The sequence below is a fragment of the Phascolarctos cinereus genome, unplaced genomic scaffold, assembly GCF_003287225.1.
Source record: "Phascolarctos cinereus isolate Bilbo 61053 unplaced genomic scaffold, phaCin_HiC Scaffold_7;HRSCAF=346, whole genome shotgun sequence".
NCBI lineage: Eukaryota > Metazoa > Chordata > Mammalia > Diprotodontia > Phascolarctidae > Phascolarctos > Phascolarctos cinereus.
In genome coordinates, this window is record NW_027556180.1 from 934,028 (window position 1) to 953,921 (window position 19,894).

The 19,894-nt window shown below is 53.8% G+C and overlaps 1 protein-coding gene across 2 annotated transcripts in view; it reads right to left on the reverse strand.

The window, feature by feature from the left end:
• Nucleotides 1-1,106: 1,106 nt before the first annotated feature.
• SMTNL2 (smoothelin like 2) overlaps nt 1,107-19,894 on the reverse strand; it is a 28,905-nt gene continuing 10,117 nt past the window's right edge. Inside the window, exons 2-8 of one of the 2 annotated variants that reach the window (XM_020964788.2) lie at nt 11,595-11,682; nt 10,264-10,464; nt 9,253-9,328; nt 8,344-8,523; nt 7,806-7,923; nt 7,119-7,270; nt 1,107-2,017 (exon numbers count right to left, since the gene is read on the reverse strand). In XM_020964788.2, coding sequence (XP_020820447.1) covers nt 1,891-2,017; nt 7,119-7,270; nt 7,806-7,923; nt 8,344-8,523; nt 9,253-9,328; nt 10,264-10,464; nt 11,595-11,682 — 942 coding nt within the window. In that variant the 3' untranslated portion in view covers nt 1,107-1,890. The remainder of the gene's footprint in view (nt 2,018-7,118; nt 7,271-7,805; nt 7,924-8,343; nt 8,524-9,252; nt 9,329-10,263; nt 10,465-11,594; nt 11,683-19,894) is intronic. The other variant, XM_020964789.2, reaches the window with a different exon arrangement.

The following is a 19,894-nucleotide window of genomic DNA, read 5'->3' on the forward strand; positions in this document are numbered from 1 at the left end:
AAGGTTCTAAGACATCTCCAAAAGTCTCGTGATGGAAAATGCTGTCCACATCCAAAGAAAGAACTATGGAGTTTGAATGTAGACCAAAGCATACTATTTGCTCTTTTTTTTTCTTCTGTTTCATTTTGTTTCCTCTTTCTCATGATTTCTCCCATTGGTTCTAATTCTTCCTTACAACATGACTAATGCGAAAATATGTTTAATAGGAATGTATATGTATAGCCGGTATCAGATTGCATGCCATCTTGGAGAGAGAGGGGGAGAAAAATTTAAAACTCAAAAGCTTATGGAAGTGATGTTGATAAATCAAAATAGATAAATATGATGTTTTTAGATACATGAAATGAAATCTATAGGATCCAGGGGTCACCAATTACATTGAAATCTCTCAATATGGATTTCTTGAGTTCATAGACTCCATGTGAAGAAGTCTTAGCATAAAATAAGCTCGTTAAGTTACAGAAGAGAGCCAAGGGCCTTTGCATGGTGCCCAGGCTTGAAATGAACCGACTGCTGTAGAAGGGGGTGGGAAGATGTCTCCAAAATGAAGCGCAGAGCCAGGCACCAGCTGCCTCCGAGCCCCCCACCCTCAGCCCAGTGCCAGTATCCTTTGTGTGGCTGTCAGAGGTTTTCTCTGAAGACATCATGTGGCAGAACCCCATGATGGTGCCCTCCCCTCCATACAGCCCTGCCCATTCCTGTAGGAGTTTATCCATTGGGATATTGTATGGGCAAGCAGAGGGGTTAGAGCTAGTGTGACTATACAGGGCCAATATTCTCCTCTGACTCAAGGGGCTGGCCTCAATAAACCCCCCCCCAGGGCTCATTCACCTTGTAGTCAGCATCTCCGAGCTCTGCTGGGCTGTGCCAATGGGCAGCTCCACAATACAGAGGACAGAGCACTAGGCCTAGAGTCAGGAGGACCCAAGTTCAAATCTTGCCTCAGACACTTACTAGCAGCATGACTCTGAGCAAGTCACTTCACTTCTGCCTCAGTTTCCTTCCCTGTAAAATGGGGATAATAAGAGCACTTCTCTCCCAGGATTGTTGTGAGGATCAAATAAGATGTTTGTAAAGGGCTTTGTGCAGTGCCCATTAAGCATTATTACTGCTGGTTTGGGGATGGAGAGTGCCCCAGCAGTCACCAGGTCCTCCCTGCCCTGGAGAAGCCAAGGGCCCTTCCACAATGGGATACAGACCTCTAGCTAAGGGCCAGCACTAAGAGATCCAGGGAGCCCTGGGAGCTTCCTAAAGGAGAGGTCTGGGCTGGGCTGGGGGGAAGAGGATGGTGGAGGCAGGAAGAACTGGCCCAGGCTCTGGGGCCTCACAAGACGCACGGTTGTGGATGACCAGGCCGGCAGACCCCACCTCCTATTCCAAACAAAAAGCCAAGTCCAAAGTGAGCCTGGGTGCACATCTTTTATGTACAAATGAGCATCGACACAGGTCACACGACCTTATAAATGGCTGCAGCAACCCTCTAAAAAGAGACCAGCCGAGTGACTGAGCCCGCTATGGGGGGGGGCCCAGGGAGGGTACTTGGGGGAGGTGGCCTTGGCAGGAGTTTAGCATGCCCCACAGCCTGGGGCTCAGACACTCCAGGGAGGGAGCCTGGGGGGTTCACCACAGGTGCTGCATCCTGAGGCACACCGCATGATCCATAAAGGCACTTTGTGAGAAGCCTATGGTGGGCCACCTCAGCCTTTCCCATTCTGGACTCTCCCAGGGAAGGGGGTGATTTCATAGCACCAACGTCTGCACCCTTTCTCCTCCTCCAGTTCAGCGGCTCTTCCAGCTCATCTGCCACCCTCGCTGACCCCATGCCTGGGAGGGACTGACCTCGAGGGGCCGGGCCTTTTCTGGGCGGCCCTAGGGGGCAGGCCCCTGAGGTCACTCAAAGCGGCGTAGGTGGTTATACAGGGACTGCACGTACGTGAAGACACACATGGGGTCCGGCTTCCGGCCCATCACCATCATGTCGTCTACCTCGATGAGGCGGTCACACTGAGCCAGGTTCCTAGGACACAGGACAAGAAGGCAACCTCTCAGCCTTTACTGCGTGCCTGCTCTGTACCAGCCCCCCACCAAGTGCTGGCCATATTAGCCCCAGGGCTGCATCCCAGGATGCTCAGACTCTGTCACTGGGGCTTATCCCATTTCATGGAGCAGAAAACTGAGGAAGCAGGTCCTGAAAGGAGAAGGGACCCAACACAAGGACACATGGATATTCACAGAGCCAAGAGCTGGGGGGGGGGGGTGACCTCTCAAGCCAACCTTCACATCGATATAACAAAGAGTATCCTGGCGCGGTGGAGAGGGTGCCAGCCCTGGAGCCAGGAGGACCTGAGCTCAAATTTGGCCTCAGACACTTGACACCCACTAGCTGTGTGACCCTGGGCAAGTCACTTAACCCCAATTGCCTCACCAAAAGAACAAAAACAAAAGCCATAAATAAAAACAAAAATATCCGTCATATTTATATATGGTGCCCAGGGAAGGATGAGAGTCTGGGGCCCACAGGACCCCAAGCCATTCCACCCAGCAGGGGGGGATGTTTGCTCAGGAGAGCTGGGAAGGCCCAGGGGACAAGGCCTGAGATGAGGTCTCGCCCACAAACATGCTGCTGCCACTCTGGGAGTCTTAGGGAGGGTGGCCTGGGCCTCCACTCCAAGCCCAAGATAAAGTGTAACCTAAGCCCCACTAGCAGGCCCTGGCTGTGGGCCCAGGGCTTCCCAAAAACCAAAGGTCAAGGCGAAATTGAGCCATCTGTCACAGGCTGTCCCCACAGCTATTTGAGGCTCAAAGCCGGCCCCAGCAAGGGACAGCAAGTGAGTCTGCAAGGACAGAGCTGGATGTGGGCCAACGCCCCAGCCCCTTCTTCTCCAGAGGCCCAGCCAAGCTTGGCCATCAGGGTCAAGAGCCTCCTGTCTGAGTCCAGGCATCTTCTCCGCCTGGGAGCGCCTCCCCCTCCCATCCCTGCTCTTTCCTCCTCCCCTCCCTCTCCCATCCCTCCCTCTCCCACTCCCTCTTCCCCTCCCCCCTCTCCTCCCCTTCCCCTCCTCTTAGCTTCCTTCCAGTCCCACATTCTCCAAGATCCTGATTTCCCTTAACGCCAGCGCCTTCCTCCAACTGACCACTCCAGTTGGTCTGGTGCATGGCATGTCTGTACAAAGCTGTTTGCTCCTTGTCTCCCCCATTAGACTGGGAGCTCCCTGAGGGCCGGCAGGGGCTTTGGCTTTTCTTTGTATGCCTAGGCTTAGCACAGGGCCCAGCTCTAGTAGGTACTTAATAAACAATTAGTGATTAGCATAGGTAAGGTTCGGTCAGAAAGATTCTGGCAAACTGGCCCCCATTTTCACCTTTCCCAGATCCCCAAGCTGCCCCTGCCTGGGGAGCTCAGCTAGCTGGAAGCACAAAAGCCTCTGCCTGCATGCCGGCTCTGGGACCCCTGGAGCCTCAGTGTCCTCCCCTTGACGCCTCAGTCGCACTAGGGCCTCCTGGGGCAGTAGGGCGAAGGGCCCCAGAAGCCACATGGCCCTGAGAGAGCAGGCAGCTTGGGGGCCGGCTTTTCTCAGGAAGAATTTTCCAAGTGTGTTAGGAAATCTGATGCCCTCAGTTCAGTTTTCACCAGAGACACATGGAAACCACAAATAGCCTGCCCCCCACCCCCAAGTTGTTCCAGCTGTAACCAGAGAAGCTGAAAGACATCCCGGGCAGGGTAACCGCGAAGCTGCCTTTGCTGGGCTGGTCTGCCCCTCTCTGTGTCGGAAGCTCATCATGCAGGCTCGCTCACCTCTGTCCCTCATGGGGGCTGCTGAGTTCACACCCCAGAGGACCCCCCCAGGGCCAGCAGGCAGCCCACCCCTCCCCTATGCTGCCACATCGATAGGTTTGGGTAACATGCTCACAGACACATTCACTGCCTCCTTAAGGCCCAAGGCCCCCTCCTGCTCTCCCAGTACCCAGATGCTGTTAGCCCTGTCTCCCAGAAAGGCCAGCTCCTCTACCTGTAGGAGGGCTCGAAGATTGTCCCCTCTATCAGCCCCGCTCTCGCTAATTAATTTTCAATCTTTCCTCTACTGGCTGCTTCCCTGCTGCCTATAAACATGCCCAGAACTCTTCCATCCTCAAAAACCTGCCACCACCAGCCACCTCCACCCGCAGCCCCACCACCCTCCCTTAATCTGTCCCTTCACGCCAAACTCCCTGAGGAGCCACCTGCAGTCGGTGTCCCTCCCCCTTCTCCTCTCTCACTCCAGCTTCTGGCCTCCTCCTTCACCACAACTCCTTTGTCCTGAGTTGACAGTCTCTTGGTCTCTTAGTCACCGAATCCAGGGCCTTTTCTCTGCAGCCTCAGAGCCTGTGGGTGGCTCTCCTCCTCCCTCTCTGCCCATGAGTCAAGCCCGCTAACTAAGTGGGAGCATCTCCCGAGGATGCCTGGGGTCTCCTCTTCTCCCCTCTCGGTGGGCTTCCACAGATTCAGCCGCATCCGTGCCACCTTTCTCTCCACCTCCAGCCTCCCCCTCCCAACTTGGCTGCTAGTTGCTGGGGCCTTCTGAGACCACCTCCATTTACACTGCATATTTCTAGGCTTATGACTCCACCAGGACAATGTGCGCTCCCTGAGGGCAGGGGTTTCATCTGCTTTGTGTGCCCAGAACTTACCACAATGCCTGGCACACTCTAAGTAAGCCCTAGGCTTGCTGACAGACTTCCCTTTTCAGTCCAGGCCAAAAGGCTCGGGCCCTGGTCCATTCCCATCTGCTGTTGAGGGGCTCCAGGCAGAACCATCTTCCATCTCTTCTAGGCCCCCATTTATAGAACAATGAAGGCTACTGAAGCATTTCCTCACATCGGTTTTGGGATTCCCCCACTCCCAGAGGAGGAAACTGAGGCACAGCTCAGCTCTCTCCCGGCATGTCATATGGCTCTCAGAGGAAGGCTCTGCTGGGCTCTTGGTTCTGGCAAGCCCATGGCACTCCAGCTCTATCTCCCCAAAGATGGCATCCAGGCTAAGTCCCACTGGGCAGCTAAAGGCAGTTCTAGGTGGGGTAAATGATTCGCCCCTGAGGCTGTCCCTGGGCCCTCTGGGACAATGCTCAGGCTTGCGGGGACACATGCGGCCAAGCTTGGGTTGGGAAGGAAAGGGGCGAGGCCAGTGACAGAAGAAACATCTGCTGGCCCCAGTGGCCCTGCCAGGTCCCATCTGTGTCTGAAGTGTCCTGGGAGGGAGAGAGGCCAGGACACTCATCCTCCTCCTCCTCTGCCTCAGGGCCAACCTGGTCATTCTAGGTATGTGCTCAGGGCCATCTTTCTGCTCACTTCACTTTGGATCAGTTCGTGGAAGTCTTTCCAATCTTCTCCACCTCTTTCACATGCACTGTTTCTTAGGATACGTAACAGTCCTTACATAACATCCCACAGCACAGCCATTCCCCAACTGATGGGTGGGCACAGACTTGGGGGCCATTCTGGGGCTCTGGGATTCAAGGAGATGGGATGGGATGGAATGGGGTGAGGACATGGGACAGAATGTTACAAAACTGCACCAATGACGATGGCCCAAGACCCAGAGCAGCTCTCCAAGTGAGGAGGGCCAGCTCCAGAGACCAGCTGTGGCCCGGTCAGCTCAGGATGTGATGTCCCAGCAGCCCTCGGGAAGGAGGCCCCAGCTCAGCCCCACCAGGCTAACTTTAGCTGCTGGGTGCCACTTGGGGTGCCCAGTATGCAGAGAGATGGCAGCCGAGGCCCCTCTTTCTCCACTCCTGGTCTGAGCCTTTGCCCCCTCTTGGAGCCTGGGACCCTGGGTGAATCTTGTCAGAGCACTGGCTCAGGGTGCTACCATGGATGGTCTTTGGAGGAAGCTTCTGCGGTCTGGACAGTCATTCCCTGGGGAGAGCAAGGCATCTGGGGCAGATCCCTGCCCTGCCGGTCAGGAGACCCTGCTACTACTTCCCACTGACACTCAGTGCTCTCTGGGCTGACTCAGAGATCTCATTCGGGTCAGATCAGGGAGCAGGAGAAGTCAAGGACAGGGTCTGGGTCCTTGGTTCTGGTCTCCAGCCACAGGCTGGCCCCTCTCCCCCTTGTCCTCTGACTAGCTGATCAGTCTGTATCCCTGGTCCTAGAGGGGACCGGCCAAGAAAGTGTGCACGGTTCAGATCAGAAACTTGGCTGGGGATTGGGGACTCCCTCAAACACTCAGGAAGGTGCTCTAGGCCAACCCCAGACCTGTAAGATGCAGGCTCCATGATGAAACAGGACAATGATAAATGTTGGAGAAGATGTGGGAAAATTGGAACACTAATGCATTGTTAGTGGAATTGTGAACTGATCCAACCATTCTGGAAAGCAATTTGGAACTACGCCCAAAGGGCTATAAAACTGTGCATACTCTGACCCAGCAATAGCACTTCCAGGGCTATAACCCAGAGAGATCATACAAATGGGAAAAGGACCCACATGTACAAAAATATTTATAGCAGCTCTTTGTGTGGTGGCCAAGAATTGTAAATTGAGGGGATGCCCATCCATTGGGGAATGGCTGAACAAGTTGTGGTATATGAATGTAATGGAATACTATGGTGCTATAAGAAATGAGGAGCAGACAGACTTCAGAAAAACCTGGGAAGACTCATATAGTCTGATGCTGAGTGAAGTAAGCAGAATCAGGAGACCATCGTACACCATAACAACACTGTGAGATGACTAATATTGATAGACTTAGCCCTTCTCAGCAATGCCAGGATCTAAAGCCTCTCCGAAGGCCTCATGATGGAAAATGCTGTCCACATCCAAAGAAAGAACTATGGAGTTTGAATGCAGATTGAAGCAGACTATTTGCTCTCCTTTTCCTTTGTTGTTTTGTTTTATTGCTTCTTTCTGGTGGTTCCTCCCATTATTTCTAATTCTTTTCATCATGACCAATGGGAAAATATGCTTAATATGAACATACTAATAGAACCTATATCAGATGCACACCATCTTGGGGAGGGGGGAGGAGGGGGAGAATTTAAAACTCAAAGGCTTATGGAAGTGAATGCTAAAAACTAAAAATAAATTAATTTTCAAGAAAAACAAGACAAGACAAAACCCACTGCCTGCCTCCAGGTACTCACTCGGCCATGGAGAAGGCCAGCTCAAAGTTCTTCTTCCGCTCACCCGGGTCCAGGGAGTTGTAGTCAAAGGCTTCTGGGAAGAAGGAGTGGATGAGGGCACAGAAGGCCATGCCATCACTCCAGCTGGAGGAGAAGTTTTGGAGGTCGACATGCTGCAGGGACCCAGAGAGGGAGGGAGAGAAGAGTGAAGGCCAGGCCTCTGCATCCCAGAAGAAAACGGGGAGGGAACAGGGCCTCCCTCCAGTCTCCTGCCCCAAGGGCATGGCCTCTTCCTCTTTGCCCTGAGATCAAATCCCATGCCAGAAACGCTGACCCTGGGCCTGCCATTTAATCCATGCCTCAGTTTCCACATCTGTAAAAGGGGATGCTGATGCCATAGTAAGAAGCTGTGTGGCAGAGGGGCTAGGGAGGAGTCCAGAACAAGGGGGCTGTGTAACTTCAGTACCTCCCTTGACCACCTCCCCAGACAGGCCACTAAGAAAGTGAGGTACATCAGCAGAGTGGGGTTCCTCACTGAACCTCAAACCTGCCTCACCGAGTGGCTATAGGGACCCCAACCTAACTCCTGCTAGGAATCTTCTTCTCGGCCCCCACGCCTCAGCATCTCCTGCCCAAGCAGTCGACCCTTCCCCTCCCCCCATCCAGGGAGGGCTTCTCCATCCTCAGGACTCACACTCAGGATCTTACCTGGTACCCGATGGTCTTGGAGCGGCACCATTCCAAAAGAATCTGCTTGATGCTGCTTGCGCTGGCCACACCAAAGCTCTGTGAGCGCTTGAGCTTGGCCCGGGACTCCCCTCGGCCCCTGGAAGACAGAGAGAGGCAAGGCTGCAGGGCTGGCCTGGCCTCGGGCCTCTCCCCACAAGCGGGCATCCATCCCTCCCCCTTTCCAACAGAGCACCAGGTACCATCGAATCCAGGGCCGGCTGCTGGCCTGCCTGTATGTCTGGGCTTGGGAGCCTTCCCACATTCCCGGGGCTTACCTCCTGGCAAGGGGAGTCAGGGCACCCCAGGGGCTCTGGGGCTGTGCTGCAATGGATGCTGCTGCAGAGTCACCAGGGCCCCTCTGGCCGCCCCACTGCCTTGTCACTCAGTCCAATCATCACTGATGAAGGGACTACCGTGGGGTCATAACTGGGTGCTGCTAGGTGAGAGCTCAGACAAGCTGTCCCCCTGCACAATCCCCCCTGAACCCAGCTGGGTGCAGAAGGTGGGCAGCTCATACTTGCCGGCATCTTGTTCCCACTTCTCGAAAAGAGCTTTGCGGGCCTGAGCCCCAGAGGTCCGTGGCAGTGTCTGGGATCTCACCAGCTCCCTGCGACGCTCCCCCTGCCGATGGCTGACTGCTGGCGGTGGTGGGGATGGCGATTTGGGAGGGGTCGCCTGCTGGAAGCTGGAGGAAGGGCTGCTCTGACACAAGAGGGCAGGACGCCTTCTGCTTCCCTCTCCCCCCGCCCCCCAAGGTGGGCACAGTCCCACAGTGAAACCCAGCAGAGCCAGAGGGCTCTTCCCCTTCCCATGAGCTCCTGTGGGCAGCAGCAGACAGCTATTCTGACCCCAGGAAGGGGCCCCTGGCTCAAGCCACCAACTGGCCTGCCAGTTCTGTCCCCTCAACTTGCTGGCCAGGAGTCACTCTGCCAGTCCAGCCAGGCCCAGAGGCCTGGGAGAAGCCTCCCGCATCCCCACCTGGGGCTGAGATCCCGAGGACAGGCCCAGGATCTCATAGGCAAAGAGCCAGGGCAGAAGCAGCTTCTGAACCAGGCCCCGACGTGGCCCCCTCACTCCTTGTGGATCAGGCCAGCTCTGAGTCACCCCTTCTATATAGTGCCCAGTAAAACCCAGAACAATGCAGACTTCAATCCACCCTGGCTGGCAGGAATGGACTCTGAGGCCCTAGCCAGCCTACATCAGGCCACCCCAGGGGCAGGAGCTGCAAGACATGGTCCCGCAACATGGCAAGCTCTTCAGGTCTCCGAGACCAAGACCTCTGTTACAAATGCAAAACCAAAGGCCTAAATGCAAGGTCAAGGGATGCTGGGCCTCAGGCTGCACTGCAAGGTCAGAGGCTATGGTGGCCATGGGAGGGCACGAGTGGTCACAGGTGGCCGTGGATGCTGGTGGGAGGCTGGCTTACCTTTCACTGTTGACAAAGACACTGGTCATCCCAAAGCTACTGACTGAGGAGGACCCGGTGACCCTGAGGCTCTTCTCTAAATGTCAGGAGAAAAGACACCAACATATAGAACCCTAGGCCACGTGAGTGGGACAGCCCGTGGGGCTCCCGCCGACAGCCCGGGGCCCATCTGGTCGCTCCCCCCTCCCAGGCTCAGATGCTTTCACCACTGCTCAAGCTTGAATAGGACCTGCCCCTCCTCCCCTAGTGATCCCCAGGCCTCAGACTGGGGGAGGAGACTGGCAGCAAGGGTCACTTGGGGCAGCTCTGGGACCACAGAGCACAGACCTGGAAGGAGAGCCAGCCACGCCTCAGAGGCCTTCCCTCCCTGCACTAATCAGCTACTTTCTGTGTGACCCTGGGTGGGGCCAGAGGGAGAGCCCATGCTCAGGGAAGGCACCGGCCTGCCCCCAAGAGGGCTCACAGACTAATAAAGGCTAAGAATTGTATTCTCCCCATTGAACAGAAGGGAAAGCTGAGGCTCAGCCTAGTGGCCAGCCCTGGTCACACAGCTGGCACTGGAGGCAGGATCTGGGCAGCCAGTGTTAGAAGATGTTACCCTGCCTCAGTATTCCTGTCTGTAAAGAGCTTTATGGATATTCTCTCACTGGACCCTCACAACAACCCTGACAGGGGTCATCCCCATTTTACAGATGGGTTCAGTGACTTGCCCAGGGTCACACAGCTGCTAAGTGTCTGAGGCTAGATTTGAGCCCAGGTCTTCCTGAGCCCAGGCCCAGCACTCAGGGCACTGTGACAGCTGCCCATGACATTTTCAGACATTGCTCTGGGGAGGAGGGTCTGAGAGCCTAAAGGAGGGGGAGGGGATGGCTCCAATAACTGGAGGTTGGGGGTGAGGACAGGCAGAGAGTGAGGCGTGGTCAGTCAGCAGCCTTCCTCCTCTCCCTCCCTACCGCAGAGCTCCCCACCCCACCCCAACCCCAGGGCCAGAGCCTCCCTTCCCCTCCCTACCTGGCTGGCTGGAAGTCTTCACTGCCTCGCTGAGGCTTGCGCTGTGCCCCTGGGTGGCCCTGAAGGCACCAGAGCGGGCCAGGGTTGGGGACACAATTTCCCCCGAAACCTTCTCTGGGCCCCGGGTGATGGCAGTGACAGGCTGGTGGGGCATGCAAAGAGACCTGCTCGAGGGATGGGGCTCGAGGGGCCCAGGGAACTCTGGGGAGAGAACAGAGAGGGATGGAGGGTGAGTGAGACAGCATCCATGGGGTGGGCCAGGAGCTGAGGCTTCAGCCTCACCCAGGTCAGCACTGGGGGCTGCTCCCCAACCTGGACCCCATCCTCACAGAGCCCAGGGAGCAGCCAGGCCCGGTTCCGTGGGCCAGCTGGCCCCTCCTCTCACTTTGCCAACACTGACCAAGCCCCTCCAAGCCCCGCCTGCAGGCCAGCGTTCAATCTCAGATCCCCCCAAAGGACCACTTTTATCCTATTACTTCTGTGCTCAAAAACCATTGGTAGCTCCCCACTTCCTACCAGATAAAAACCAAATGTCTTCTGCCCGGCATTCAGGGCCCTGCCATGCTCAAACCTCCCCTCCTGATCTCCCCTTTCAGCCAGCACTGCCCTCCCAGCCCCTGCCCACCACAGGGCCTCAGCACCCAACATTCCCCAGTCTGGAGCACCAGCCCTGGCTCCTGGGCTCCAAAGTAACTCAACCTTTGGGGCCACCTCCCCTGGAAAGCCCTCCCAGACTGTAGCATGCTGACCCCTCCCTTCCCTGGATTCCCTCCCATGTGGCTCATTTGGGGACATTGCTGGCAGCAAAAAAGGGGTTTTCTAACTTTGTTCTCCTAGGGTTTCCTGTGCCCCTCCCTCCAAGGCAGGATCAGCACCTCAGCCAAACCCAAACCGTTGTGAGGCACAGGGCTGGGCACACTGCAGGCTGACAATCAGCACCTGAGGGTGAGAGATGAGCGGCGGCCCCACCCCACAAGGACAGGCAGGATCCCAGAGTCAGACAGCGGCAGAGCCAGCCTGCTCCCTGACAGAGAATCCCCTCTCCAGCAGCTGGCCAGGGGACGCTCTCCCCCCTGCCCCTCGCTCCAAGGGCCAGCCCCAGCTTCTCCTGCTTCCCATCAGTCCTGACTCTGCCCGCTCCAACCTCACAGTACCTGAACAGCTCCTGAAGCCTCATGCCTTCTGCAGACCCTTTGGGTACTCCCCTGTGGCATGGTTGCCAGACCGCTCACCGGCCCCAAAATGAACTGGAGGAAGGCTGTCCAGAATTGGAGCCAGGGAGCCTGGGCAGCGGTCACCTGGGGCTGAGCCCAGGGAGATTCCTCACTCACCTGCCATCACCTGGTGCCCATTCTCCATAACTGAGACATTTGAGATTCTCTTCACCTCCGAATCAGCCCGTTCTTCCTGATCCAGGCTCTGAAAAGACAGAAGACTGCGCGTCTGTGTGTCCCCCCTGTGCCAGAGTCTATCCCGGTCTCTCAGGGTCCCCTTTATCATAGCCAGATGGGGAACCTCTCTTCAGTCTCCCTGGGGTCTGCTGTATGCTCTCTCACTCATCCTCATAACACCCCGTCCTGTCCTTTAGGGAGGACAAATTGTCTGGAGGAAAAAAGTGATTTCATTCTGGAGAGCAATTTGGAACTACGCCCAAAGGGCTATCAAACTGTGCATACCCTTTGACCCGGCAATAGCACTTCTACGGCTGTATCCCAAAGAGATCATACAAATGGGAAAAGGACCCACATGTACAAAAATATTCATAGCAGCTCTTTCTGTGGTGGCAAACAATTGGAAATTGAGGGGATGCCCATCCATTGAGGAATGGCTGAACAAGCTGTGGTATATGAATGTAATGGAATACTATGGTGCTATAAGAAATGATGAGCAGGCAGACTTCAGAAAAACCTGGAAAGACTTGGATGGTCTGATGCTGAGTGAAGTGAGCAGAACCGGGAGAGCATTGTACACGGTAACAGCCACACCGTGCAATGACTAATATTGACAGACTTGGCTCTTCTCAGCAATGCAAGGATCTAAGATATCTCCAAAGGTCTCATGATGGAAAAAGCTATCCACATCCAGAGAAAGAACCGTGGAGTCTGAATGCAGATCGAAGCAGATTCTTTGCTCTTTTTTTCTTCTGTTGTGTTTTGTTTCCTCTTTTTGATGGTTCCTCCTATTGGTTCTAATTCTTACTTACAACATGACTAATGTGAAAATATATTTAACAGGAATGTAAATGTATAGCCTATATCAGATTGCATGCTGTCTTGGGGAGGGAAGTGGGGAAGAAAGGACAGAAAAATTTGAAACTCAAAAACTTCTGGAAGTGATTGTTGATAAATCAATTAATTTTTTTAAAAAGTGATTTCAGTTACAGAAGGAGCCAAAGGCAGAGCCAGAGGAGGACCCAGGCTGCTGGGCTCCCAGGCTAGGGTTCTGTCCATCAGACCACAGTCATCCCATGTGTTCCAGGAGGGGGAGGAAGAGAAGGAAAGGAAGGGACAGAGGGCGGAGGAGGGGGAGATGATAAAGGGGGAAGAGGAGGAGGAGGAGGGGAGGGGGGAAGGGAGAAGGGGAAAAGGAGGAAGGGGAGGGGAAGGAGGACAGATCTTTCCCAGCGCTCTCACAATTCTTAAGCAAAGAAGGGATCGAGGTTGTCAGAAAAGAAAAGACAAGTCACTGATGGCATAAAATTCAAAGACTCAAAGACTTCACCCAGACCACACGAGTGCAGCTAGAGTACACGGAAACTTGACTGGAAAAAAGTCTAAGCACTAAATGTCTCTGCGAGTGGAGGGAATAGACACAAGTGGCCTCAAAAACACAGATTAGAGGGGCAGCTCCTCCAGGGCAGTGGCCATCTCTGACCTCTCTTTCTATCCCCAGCACTTCACTGTAGGAGGTTCCTGAAGGCTTGTTGACTGACTAACAGATCTGAGAGCCAACTGAACTGTTGGCTTATAATGACCAGTCCCGGTCCCAGACAAGTGAAGGAAGCCACACGTCCCTCCTCTCTCTGCAGAGAGATGGGAGACCAGAGTAGTTGAGTCAGCTGCTTTTCCTTCCCTGCTTGGCAACAATAAAATCTAAAACCAAAGATAAATAATAAAGATAAATAAAGATAAATAATGAAATCTAAAAATAAAGACACACTTGCTGATCCCTGGTTAGAGTGCAGTCCAGAAATGCGCTGTCCACAGGGTTGGGAGGCCTCAATTCAGATGCCAACTCCCACACTTCTTAGCTGCATCACCTCCCATACAGGGATGAGCCTCGCACTCTACCTTCTCCAGGCCAGGGGGAGCCAAGCGCTTTGTGAGCCTCTGCCTCCTCCTCAGACCCCCTGGGCCTGACCAGAGTGTGGCCTGCAGAACCAGGCAGCCACCTTGGGCATCCAACCTCCCCACACTCATCACCTCTGTCAGGGTGGCAAGCCTGGCAGGGTCCACCACACATGCGCCTGGCCCAATAGCCCCTGGGCGTGGTTCTTTTTTTCCTACAACATGATATGTACAATGGGTGGCCCACATCTATTATTGAGGCCTGGGGGCCAACATATCTGCACGTGGCCAGGCTGTCCTCCAAACATTCTGCCTCCTCTGCTGTGTCCCTCCCCAGGGTCAAATTTCCCAACACCATAAAAATCTCACTACCCTCAGCTCAAAGCTGGGGCACGCCCAAGATGTCCCTCATCCCATAGTCTCACATCTCACCAAAGGGGGAGAAGGGGAGAGTAACCTGGTCCGGGGTGTCCCCCCATTGGGGACCCCACTCAAAGATATGCTCCACTGGTGGGAGCCCAGGGCAACTTCTCTAGACCCCTGCAGGTCCCAGCAAGGGCAGCCACAAGAAACCCCAAACATCTCTGTTCTGCTGATGTCAGGTCATGTCAAATGATGCTGGCAATCACGTCTCCCACCTGGGGCCTGAGGACTCAGTGGGACACCTACTTCCTGGCCTGTTCATTTGGGAGTGGCTTAACTCCTTCTTTAGCCCAGAGGTAGGGCCTGCTGGGATCACCCTCTCTGACCCTGCAAGGTGACTATTTAAAATGATGCCAAAATCCCAGAAGGGAATCACGGATGGGAAGTGTGTGAGCTCTGCCCACAGCAAGCCAGTATGGGGTCACTGGGAACAAGTCGTCATCTCCTGTGTTACACAAAGTCCCAGCCAGACATCTAAAAAACCAGAAAATAGGAATATACTTCCAATGGAAGGGGTGACATTTTCATTTCAGAAATAGGAATTATTGGGGTTTTGATCACATAAAAATGAAAACTTTCTTTAGAGGAAAAGAATATATATTCAAGATAAAGAGAAATAGGCCAAGCCTGGAATATGTTTATGGCTTACAAATGACAAACGTATATTTAATCCCTAGCAACTCCCAAGGAGCTGATAAAAACCCACTCTGGGATGCACAGACTCTGCGGGCTGGAAGGACCACTGGTGGCCACTGGATCCAGCCTCCCTGCAAAGAAGGCAGGCCCCTGACGAGATCCCTGGTGAGGGGAGGTCTGGCCTCTGCCAGAAAGAGCCTAGAGAAAGAAGCTCCCCCCGACCCCCAGACTGGTGTCCTCTCTGCATGAATCGTCCTGCCGGGAACATACCTGGGGAGCCCAATCCTAAGGATGTTGGCGTCAGGAACATGCCTTATAGAAAAAGCAATAAGGGATGTCTGGTGGCTGGGGATTGTGGAAGAAATGGGGGCACATCCCCAGAACAGTGGATCCATAAGGTAAAGAAGTGGGTGAGGTAAAGAAAGCAGAGGCCACTGGCCAGAAGACATGCCCACACGGGGCAGGGGCGGGGGGGGGGAATCCAAGAGGGTGGAGGTGACCTCAAAGACCTAAGGAACAATCCCATGGGAGCCTAAGGGGGTGCCTGAGAAGCTGCTGGGGAACGTGTTCCATGCCAAAATTCTAGGAACCAGAGGAAGCAGGTTCAAAGTATGGTGGGGAGTTTTGCTGACATTTACATTTTCATTCACAACCCGTTAAGGTTTTTAAATGTGATTTTCCAGATTTCGAGGCTTCCCCATCCCCCAGGGACCAATGTAGATGCCAACTCCTCACCCACTCCTCCTCCTCCTCCTCCACCCCTAGAGTGCATGGTCTGGGGAAAGAGCTATAGGCTTTCACTGAGCCCACCAGCCCCGGCTGGTGCCCACTGGCAAGGCCTCATTGATACACCCCCCAAAGGCCAGGCAGGGGTGACCAGTGGCTACACCAGCTTCTCAGTAGGCGTCCTCCCATCCTCCACACAGGGAACATCCCTCCCTTACCACGGTGCAATTGTCTCTGTCCCCAGAGCCTCTAAAGAGCCTGGCATACAGTAGGTGTTTAATACGTGCTCACTGATTGGCTGAGCTTTTATATTTAAGTGAATGGTCCAGGCAGCTGGGTCTAAATGGCACATTTAAATGCTAATGAGCGGTTACTTAGAGTTACTCAGATTCCTCACAAGCCCCTAGGCCTGGAAGGGCTGGTCTGAGCAGGAGGAGGAGAGCCCTACCATGACCCCAGTTTGGACTGGGGGGAGGTGTGGGGCCCTATTGGCTGCTGGAATCTGGGTCCCTGATTCCCAGGGGCTCTCTTTGCCATGCCATGGGGCTGGTATTTCTGGGTCAGCCACATTGACAGGCTGAGAGGAAGGTTTCAGTGAGATTCTCAGGTATGACACTTCATTTTTCTCATAAGAAGCTTCACCTTGTGGGATATATGTGTGTGTGTGTGTGTGTGTGTGTGTGTGTGAGAGAGAGAGAGAGAGAGAGACAGAGAGAGAGAGAGACAGAGAGAGAGAGAAAGAGAGAGAAAGAGAGAGAGAGAGAGAGAGAGACAGAGAGAGAGAGACAGAGAGAGAGAGACAGAGAGAGAGAGAGACAGAGAGAAAGAGAGAGAGAGAGAGAGAGAGAGAGAGAGAGAGAGGAGAGAGAGAGAGAGAAGAGGGGAGGAGAAGAGGGAAGGAGAAGAGGGAGGAAGGAGGGAAAGGAAGGTGAGAGAGAAAGAAGAGAGGGGAGAGACAGAGCAGAGAGATAGATGGGGGTGGGGGGAGGGAGAGAGAGCAAACCTGTCCATCTGTTCATTCTCCTTTCTACAAATAACTGTGATTGAAGAAAGTCTTGAAAATAAGATTGGAAATAGGCAGGCGTGTCAAAACAACTAGGTAGCTACACTTCCTTTTTGGAGAGGACAACTCAGTCGAGGGAATGAGGCAGAGAAAGGTCAGGAAGACTCCCCTGAAAAGCATCTGGTGGGGGCCGCCCTACTGCCCAGGGGACATGAGGGAAAGACACACTGGAGGGCACCTAGGTAAACTCAGGAAATCCCCTGCGGACCCTCCCACCTGGAGCTATGCCCCCCAGTGGGCCTAGGAGTAGCTCTCTCATGAAATATCATTACTCAGAGAGTAGCTCTCTACTCGGAGAGATTATCAGTGACTTGGATGGCAGCTTTACTCCGCTAAGGAGGCAGCAAGTGGAGGCAGTGGGCATGTGGGCCTCTCTTGCGCTCTGAGGCTGCCCCTCTGCAGCTGCTACAGGTGAGGGGAAGGAAGTGGACCCTCTGGGCAGGTAGAACTGGGCCTTTGGGAAAGAAGGAAGAGGAGGGGAATCCATATGGAAGGACTTCCATCAACCAATCACCACATACATATTAGGGAAGCCCCCTGGCCTCAAGGAGCTTACTTTTGGATGGGGGTTGCACTACTATAGAGTACAGAGTAGCTAACATTTCTGTGGTACTTCAAGATTCACAAAGCATGACACATATAGTGTCTCCTTTGAACCTAACAACACCCTGGAAGGTAAATACGACTTGTATCCCTGTTTACAAAGGAGGAAACTCAGCCTGACAATGGTTAAGTGACTTGCCTAGGGTCACACAGCCAGCATCTGAGTCATGATTTGAATTCAGGTCTTCCTGAGTCAAAGCCCAGCCCTCTATCTGCTACACTACCTAGAATATAAGGTAGTTTCATGAGGGAATACCATATCATCCATCTGGGGAGACCAGGAAAGGTTTCATGGAGAAGGTAAGAGATTGAGATGAGTCCTTCAGGAAATCAGAGATTCCAAAAGGTAGCGGTGATGAGGAAGTACATTCAGGAATGAGGGCAAAAGCATGGCGGTGGGAGATGGGGCATCCTGTGTACACAGTAAGTGGGCAGCCAGTGTGGCTGAAACCTAAGGCTGGTGAGGGGAGTAAAGTGCAGAAAGGCTGATGAGGCAGAAAAGTCCAGGTGGCAAAGGGCTTGAATGCCCGAGAAGCCCACGAGAAGAAGGGGGACAGCAGTCCATGGAGGAACCATAATGCTCTAAGGGTTTCTTGTGACCCAATGGTTTTTCTACTGTTCTCTGGGTCAGGCTTTGAGGTCCAGAGGTCTTGCACAGCAAAGGCCAAAGGGCCGGGCAGGGTTGAATGTGGGTCACAAGGTGACCCCAGCTGCTTCCTTGCTGAAGAATGTAGCACAAGCAGAAGTCCAACCCAAGTAGCCCCATCTGAACATCATTGAAGAACAGGAGAGGAAGCCACTAGGAGAGCCTGAGAGGTTGATTTCTTTAGTAGATGCAGAAATGATGGAGACCTCCTGAGCCAGTGGGAGGGATGGAGGGATGGAAGGATGGATGGAGTGATGGAGGGATGGATGGAGGGATGGAAGGCTGGATGGAGAGGGGGATGGAAGGATGGATGGATAGATGGAGGGAGGGAAGAATGGAGGGAGGGAGGGAAGGAGCAATGGAGGGATGGAGTGATGGAGGAATGGAGGGAGCTATGGAAGGATGAATGGAGTGATGGAGGGAGGGATGGAAGGATGGATGGAGTGATAGAGGAATGGATGGAGTGATGGAAGGATGGATGGAGTAAATGGAAGAATGGAGGGATGGATGAGGGAGGGATGGACACCTCCTGAGCCGGAGGTTTAATGAATGCCTCACTCAGAAGGGACAAACATTCCCTGGCTCCAGGATGGACTTGGATGCAGGGCTCATCCTCTTCATCCTCAGTGTGAGATGTGGCCAACATGGGAATTTGCTTTGCTTGATTTTCTACATGTTGTTAGAGTTTTGTTCACTTTCTTTTGGGTGGGTAGGAGGAATGGTGAAGGGAAGGAGAGAAGATAAATGCTCATAAACTGAAGTTTAAAATTAAAATAAAAAAGGGTAACAGGAGTGCTTCAAAGACAAGAAAAACCAGGAAGGCAGAGAAGCATGAGCTGGAGGAGGAAGGAAGGGCCAACCAGACCCAAGCTGAAGGGGAGGCTCTTTCTTGGGGGGCGGGGGGAGGTATTACCTAACATTAACAAGAGGGGCTATGAAAGACACCAGGGTGGGAATGAATGAATGAAGACATTTGAGGTCATCTCTTTGTGATGGAAGAGCAAGGAAGGCTGCCCAGATGCTCCCCACAACCCCCCTTCTGATCATTGGTTCATGTGTTCCCAGTCAGCACAGTCAGAAGGAATCACCCGGAGACCACAGGGGTGAAAGCCAAGCCTCAGGCACGTGCAGATTTGAGCAGTGAACAACTGGTGAAAGATGGCGGGACTTCCAGATACAAGTGTTTAACTTGGAGCAGCAGTGGCCCTGGCCAGGGAGGGAATTTGCCTAACAAAGCAGGTAAAAACGCCTTATTTGCCCGGAATCTTGTCAATCCAATCACAAACTGAACTGGAAACAGCAGAAACCACTCAGGAGTGCCCTCCTGACCTCATCCCAGGCCCTCTGATGCAGGACCCTTCACAAATGCAGTGCCTGCTGGGAGAAAGATGGGCTGAGATCCTACATCAAGGAAAGGAGGGCTTGCTAGAAAGGGCAGAGCAAGGTGCTCGGGGTGGGGACTGAGCGCCCTCGGACAGGGTCTGGGAACTCCCAGGCCCCTTCTTCCAGCAGAGCAGGCCCACACCTTCTTAGAGCTGCCTGGAGCTGGGAGAGGGTAAATGAGGTCCTCAGAGGAGGTATCCCAGGCAGGGTTTGCACCCAGGTCTTCCTGGTTTTGAACTCAGCTCTATCCACTCTGCCTCTCCACAAGCATGGATCAGGAACAGGAAATGAATGAGTCACAGAAAGGAAAGGGGGAGCAGGGGTCAGGCACAAGAAGAGAGAGTGAGGATGATTCAGGCAACTGGACACTGACCCCGACTCAGCTCAGCCCTCAACCCTGCTGAGGTCTTGCCTAGCATTGCCCCACCCCACGGTCACCCTAAGCCCTGCATCTCCCTCCAAGATCTGGGTCATCTGTCAACAAGGTTGAGGAGCAGACCCCTACCCCATCAGCCAAGTCTGAAACAAAAGGCCTCACCTCCACACCTTTGCCTGAGCTGTGCCCTGCCTGTACCCTTCAAAGCTTAGCTCCAGGACCAGCTCCTGAAGGGAGCCTATGCCGACCTCCTCCTCATTACCTGCATTTAGTTTACTTTGTCATTCCCCCCACCCAGTAAGAATGGGAGCTCCTGGAGGGCAGGACCTTGTATCCCCAGCATGTGACTGGCACACATGAGGTGCTTAATTAATGCTTGATTAAATAAATACTTGTTGAACTGGACCAGTGTCCTGGTAGTAAAGTCAGCGTTGTACAGATTTGTGAACCTGGGGAGACTGAGCCCAACAGTTGGTGGAGAGAAGGAG